At 32.3% G+C, this 7163-nt stretch overlaps 1 protein-coding gene and 1 long non-coding RNA gene across 2 annotated transcripts; one reads left to right on the top strand and one right to left on the bottom strand.

Moving 5' to 3' along the window:
- Positions 1-2016: 2016 nt before the first annotated feature.
- On the bottom strand, positions 2017-3488 carry LOC146898302 (uncharacterized). Its single transcript, XR_015021315.1, has 2 exons — positions 3353-3488; positions 2017-3244 (listed from the first exon to the last, which is right to left on the bottom strand). It is a non-coding gene; the product is annotated as an uncharacterized LOC146898302 (long non-coding RNA).
- Positions 3489-4905: 1417 nt separating this feature from the next.
- Positions 4906-6036, top strand: LOC146898303 (uncharacterized). The gene has a single exon (XM_085736539.1). The coding sequence runs from the start codon at positions 4906-4908 to the stop codon at positions 6034-6036; it is 1131 nt and encodes a 376-aa protein (XP_085592665.1).
- The last annotated feature ends 1127 nt before the right edge of the window (positions 6037-7163 follow it).

Genomic DNA, 7163 nt, shown 5'->3' on the forward strand with positions numbered 1-7163 from the left:
ACTTTCTGAATTTTTCTATTATTTCTAGAACCGTGTAATCATCATCATCCTCACTCCACGGCTTCATGACTTCTTCCTAGTTCATAGCCATTTGATCACATTCACACTCCATGATGTCATTCACTTTTTAAATCATTCAGTCTCTTCAAATTTTCATTTCTTACACTCATTGTCTCCCTTCTTGCTTCACTTCTGCTTTCAAACTTCCTTCACTCACTTTACTTCCGGTAAGTCCATACCTTCTTCCTTGTCTTGCATGCATATTTTTAGCTTTCCTCTTTTAGGGTTTTGGTTTCACTAGTCTTAAGAGTTTTAAAACTAGGTTTTTAAAAATTTGGGCTGTTCCAGGTGAATCTTATTTTCTTTTGAATAGGGATGATGGTAAGCCAATGTTTCCATTATACTGGTCTCATGATCCTCAACCTATCAAAGAGGTTGATGAAACTGGGCTTCCTCCTCGCGAGTTTCGTATCATTCAGTGTTTGAAGAAGTTACCTATATTAAGCACTGTTAAAATTTTGGCTGCTCAAAATGATCCTAAAGCTATGGATGCTTACTTAAGTAAGTTAGTTTTGAACCCACTTGGGTTGGCCTAGTGATATTGGCTTGGGATCTCGGAGTGCGCTCCACCTCGAGATCTCAGGTTCGATTCTCCCGGATGTTAATTTAGGTGGACTAATTTATATTCTTCAAAAAAACTCCCTGATGTTAATTTAGGTGGACTAATTTAGCTTCTTCAAAAAAAAAAAAGATGGACTAATTTAGCTTCTTCAAAAAAACTCCCTGATGTTAATTTAGGTGGACTAATTTAGCTTCTTAAAAAAAAAAGTAAGTTAGTTTTGATGGATAGTGTTTTTTTGTTTAAGAGAATAATTTAGTCTAATTTATGTAATAGCGATAATTTAGTCTCTGAAACTAAAGAATCTCAGTTCTGAATGGACTTACATTCATCAATTTCAAAGACTACTTTGATGAATCAAAATGGTGATTCCATCTTTTATGATAACTTATATCTTCTTGAATATTTTAATTAATTGCCTCGTCTTACTCACAAGTACTACTTTGTTTTTTTTTAGCTAGCATGGCCCCAAAAATGTCCAAAAAAAAGATGGAAGAGCTATTAGAGCCAACCAAGATTTTCATACATTTGTAAATTATCATACAATTGGAATATTTAATTGATTTTGCCAAATTGGACTATTTAATTGATTTTGCCAAAGAATGAAAAGAAATGCGAGTTCCGAAACTCCTTTGGTTCAACTATGTTTTTTTTTTTTTTTGAGGGATGGTTCAACTATGTTTTTTTTTTTTGAAGAAAATGGATCAACTATGTTTAATATGTCAAATTTAGAAAACATTCAAAACTTGTCGACATTTTTTTTTTTTGACAAAATTCAAAATTTATCGACATAAACATTTGATTTCAACGAAAAACAAAGACAGGACCCAAATTAGTTCATCGCAATAAAAATATGAGTAATGCTATATATCTAGAGAGGAGCATCACGAACTCATCCACAATTAACAATTAACCAATCACAATTCATGTCTGAGCGGAATACAGGGCAGGATGGCTAAAAACATGGAAAATCAACAAATAACTGTGCAATAAAACAATGTCACATGTATATGGAAAATTTCACTATATACAAATTCACTTGCTTTAGCATTTTCCTAAAAATACTCATTTTGATCTCTTAATAAGCTAGGATATTTAGGGCATATTTGTTATAGATTTAAAAAAAAATGGATTTTTCTTTGTATTTTTAAAAATAAAATTTTTAGAAATTTACTCAAAAATGGTAGAAATTATTTCAAACTTATTTCACATAAGTTAAAAATGATATTTTAACATTCATTAACTTAAATATTCATAATTAGAGATTTTACAAAGTAAAAATCACATATGTTTTCAAAATGACATCTTTCAAAAATGATTTTTATGAAAAGTTATTTGAAATAAATTTTTTTTAGAGAATGATGGGCTTGACGATCAATCAGGCTAAACAATACAGCTGGTCCGATAGTGTCTTCAGATATAATCTTCTAGACAACATATATAATGTTTACTAAAATGTTTAGGACATTAAATACAAATAACACGGTAAAGCACAAACCGACAAAAGTAGCTTCCAGAACCACACGCCTCTTGGAGTACAGACTACGTGAATTATATCTTCAATCAAATCTTCAATGATCTCACGCATAAACAAATTCTTCCAAGATTGAGAAACAAAATACTTCACCTTAAGTTAAGATGTCGTACTAACATGTTTAGGACATCTGGTCCAACATCTTGCTAGAACATCTTGTTTTAACAAAATGTGGCCAACATAATATAAAAACCCAACAATTACTTAGGGGTTAAGAGTGGGAAAAAAAGGTTTTTCAACTAAGCCAACTTGAAAAACAAGCAACCAGCGCCTCCTGTCTGCAACACAAGATCAACGAGCATGAAGTGTGGCATAGGGGTGCATGAGTGAGAAAATAATGCTTTCTCGTGCGCAGGGGCGGGTGGCCTGGGTGCAACGGAGCATTAGACATCCCCCTGTGTGCGAATTTTGCAGTTTTTGTCCCTTTTTCGGGTGTTCTTCCGTCTTGCAATACCTTAGAACTGTAAATGAATTATATTCACATTGAATTGTGTTCAAAAACCTTCTAAGAACCATTGATCTTCAATTGTCCTATCCTATATCCTTTCCTTGATGGCTTGTTTTGCCGATTTGCATGATTTCTCACTAAAAAAAACTTAAAACACATATTGAGTTGCATGATTTAGGATAAAATTGAATTACAACGACTCGAATGAAAACCATATAAAAAGTTCCTCAAACCATTGACACCTTCTCTAAATTACTTCTAATTTTCCTTCAAATTCCAAGAAAATAACTAAAAGCTTAGCCTAAAATATCATATGGCGTTCCATCATAAAAATGCATGACGAGCAAATATTGAAGTGTGGATTATATCGTAAGAGTATGAACATTATAATTTGAAATACAATAGTCAATCAATTAAACTTAAAGGTCTGACGAACAAATATTGAAGTGTGAAATATATCATAAAAGTTTGAACAATATAATTTCAAATAAAATCATTCACTTTTAAAAGTACGATATAAGTAGCTTTGAATTTAATTTATACTATTAGACGCATTCACAAAACATTCTTATGCAGATTGGAAATTTAGGCCAATGACAATGATAACCACGACAATCTCGACTAGAATCACATAAAGCATCCGCTATAATGCCAAATAATTAAAAAAAATATAAAGTTAGTAATATGCAATGAAACATTGTGTATAAGATTAAGTAGGGAAATTTGAATTTTTTTGTAAAAACAAACTTACTTTCGGTTGCCACAGTGAACATGAAAATATAAATAAACATAGCATAAACAAACTTGATAATTTCACTCATATTGCTGTTTACTTATTTGATTGTAGAAATATAAATTTGCATGATCACTTTATAGCGTGAACAACCTCATTCTTCCAAATATAATTATTATTTATTTGTCAAAAAAAATTACTAATTATTATTAATTATTATAAATTTGTCAAAAAAAACTATTATTAATTGTCTCTTGATGGTCGTTATAGCTCATTATTTTACAAGTTATTCATTGTACTATTTTAATTCATCTTTTACCCTTTCATGATAGGTAAGATATACACCTCAGTTATTGCTGCCAATTATATATGTTGTGATAATTTTGAATATTGAGTATTATGTGAAGTATATGTATTTAATTGTGTGATATTGCGAAATTATTTGTTGACTATTTGTAGAATTGGCCTCATTTTTGCGAAAAAAATACTCATGTTGGATATGTTGTTCCAACATCATGGCATCTTGTACGATGTTGGATATGATGTTCCAACATCATGGCACGGTTCAGTGTGCCTTGTTTTTGTGCTTAGCTGTACAAGCACTTTATCTTATTAAGGTATCCACGCCTTATTTCTTGTTGGCCAAGTAACGCGCTTTTGTCTAGGATCTACTAGAAGATTTGTTCCTAAAATATAAACAATATTTTTAGTGAATCTTTGGATGTGTTTGACGGTTCCTAAAGATGTTCCTACTTTTTAGGAGATGCTATATTTGTTTCTATTTTATTATGTGGATCAGCAGAAGGATCTACAATGTTCTGAAGCCCAACAAGACTATTTTAGCTCGTGTTGTTTCAGTATGTATTCAAGACTTCAAGACATAATCAATTATTCAAGCCGTCATTAAAGAATAAAAATTTTAGGGTTTTGAGTCGTTCATTGTGTGTCTTTTCTTGTATCGCTTTGATACATGATAAGGACTGAGTTTTAGTGTTTGTTAATTGTGAGCCTTTCTTGTATCACCTTGATGCAAGCTTAGGACTGATTAATTGAGTTGTAAGTTGTTGCTACTCCTAAGCTTTGAAGCACGGAGGTAGTTTATTGTTTGAAGGTAATTTCACCATATTGAGTTGAAATCTGATAATCACAGGGGTTGTGATTGATTGAGGGAAGTGAGATGAGATCTTAGATCTAGGAGTTCCTAGGTTGAAGTCAAGATGGGTAGGTCTTAGGTCTAAAGTTGTGATAAGGAGTTTGCTGAGAACTTAGAATAAGGACTACACTAGTGGATTTCCTTTCTAGCTTGGTAGCCCCCAGAGTAGGTGTGTTTGTCACCGAACTGGGTTAACAATTCTCCTGTGCCTTTTATTTTCTTGTCTTTACTTTACGTATTTTTTTTTGTTAGTTAAATACGATGTTTAAACATTAAACTCAACATTCGTATTTGTGTGTCTGGTGTTGGAACATCGCATAGAACATCTTAAAACTAACGTGCTAGAATTTCAATTGGTATCAGAGCATGCACCCTTCCTGTTTTAGGGTGAGTTCCAGGGAAGACACTTTCTAGCGTTATGGACAAGGAAGGAGGATTTGTGGACAGACCACCTCTGTTGGATGGTACCAACTATGACTATTGGAAATCATGTATGAGTGCTTTCCTTAAATCCATAGATAGCAAGACATGGAAGGCAATTCTGAAAGGTTGGGAACATCCTGTGGTTCTTGATGCATATGGGAACAGGACAGCTGTTCTGAAACCAGAAGAAGAGTGGTCTGCTGCTGAAGATAAGTTAGCTCTTAGTAACTCCAAAGCATTGAATGCATTATTCAATGGGGTTGACAAGAATATGTTCAGATTGATCAAGCAATGCACTGTTGCTAAGGATGCTTGGGATATTCTCAAAACTGCTCGTGAAGGTACGTCTAAAGTAAAAAGTGCTAGACTTCAACTTCTTACTACAAAATTGGAGAATCTGAGAATGATGGAAGATGAGAGCATACAGGATTATCACTTGAACATTCTTGGTATTGTTAATACTTTTGACTCTCTTGGAGAGAAAATTTCTGATGAAAAGCTTGTTAGAAAGATTCTCAGATCTCTACCTAAGAGATTTGACATGAAGGTAACTGCTATTGAAGAAGCCCAGGACATCTCAAGTTTGAAGGTTGATGAGCTGATAGGATCACTTCAGAACTTTGAATTAAATGTCAATAACAAAACTGGCAAGAAAGGCAAAGGCATTGCATTTGTTTCAAATGTTGATGCTGAACAGACACAAGGAAATCATGAGGATGATGATAGCTTATCAAAGAATATTGTGCTACTTGGGAAACAGTTCTGGAGGATCTTGAAACAAGTTGACAGAAGACCCAGGTCAAACGTTCAAAACATTAGGTCCAACATCGATAATCAACCTGGAAATGTAAAGAATGTAAAGACTGATGAGAAGAGCACTCGATCAAAGGGGGTTCAATGTCATGAATGTGAAGGTTATGGTCACATCAGAACAGAATGTGCGACATTTCTCGAAAGACAAAAGAAAAGCTTAGCTGTTTCTTGGTCTGATGATGATGAATCAAAAGGTGGAGTGGAGAGTTTATCTATTTTATGGATGCTTATATTTATATATGTTGATAAGGTCGATTATACAGTTCTTTTATTTTTCTTTTCTACATCATTTAATCTATGTACCTTCTTATAATATATACATGCTACATAGAATATCACGAATGCATCATTGTTTATGCAACTCTTATAGATAAATGGCTATCATAAAGTGAAAATGAAACTTGGCTTTTTGTCAATCCTTTCATTTTTGGACATGAGACCGAAATTCAAATTGAGATGCATGGAGTGTTTTCGACATCACAGTAGTTCAATCATTTAATGAATTTCAAAAGTAAATGTTGAGACTTTTCTATTTCTACTCTTCAATTTCTGGCTTAATATGTTTGCTTAAATGTGATATTTGATATTTTGAAATATGTTGTTGACAATGCATGCACTAGTTTTGTGACTTGAGAAATTTTATAAGTGCATTGATATGATATATATGTGTGAGAAGTTTATGAAATGTATTCCGTGGATAATCTTCTAAATTTTCTTTAGACCAAATTATGTGGAAACTAAATTATGAAAGGTCAATGGATATTAGATGTCCACTTTTTTATTATTACAGACAACAAGTTTAGCCTTATTTATTTATGATCCACACTCTTTAATAAGCTGCATAATTATTGATTTAAATGGTAGATTTATCTTTTTTTAGCCTTACATGAGAAGGATGTGGTTAAGTTTTGTCCTATAAATTTATGTGTCTTTATGTATAAACTTTTAATTTTGATGTCCACAAATGAGATTTTACGATGAAGGTATTTGAATTGATGAATTTGTTTGTGTTCTTTATAAAAACAAATAAGTTTGTTGGGATACGTACAATAGCTCTTGAGGCATTAGTTCAGTTCTAGTTATTTAAGGATCAATGTGTGTTTGATATTATGAGTCAATTAGTTAATTGTGCAAATTTTAAGATGCTTTTGATATTATTGTCACTTGAAAATCATTCAAGTACACCTGAATAGAAATCAACCTACTTTATGCAATGTGGGGGTATTGTCGCCTTGAGAAAAATATATATTAAGTAGACATGTATAATACAAGTAATCATAAATTTATTTTCCCACTTTGTGAAGATGTTGTCGCTTAGTATTTATCTAAGTAGACCTGATGAAGTATATTACGGAAATTAGTTTGATAATATATGATATATTGTTTACAGAATGGATAAACCTCTGTATTAAAATAATACAAAGATGTTTAATAGATATG

Source organism: Medicago sativa, chromosome 8, assembly GCF_051527215.1.
Source record: "Medicago sativa cultivar Bolivia chromosome 8, Bolivia_mono, whole genome shotgun sequence".
NCBI classification, from domain to species: domain Eukaryota; kingdom Viridiplantae; phylum Streptophyta; class Magnoliopsida; order Fabales; family Fabaceae; genus Medicago; species Medicago sativa.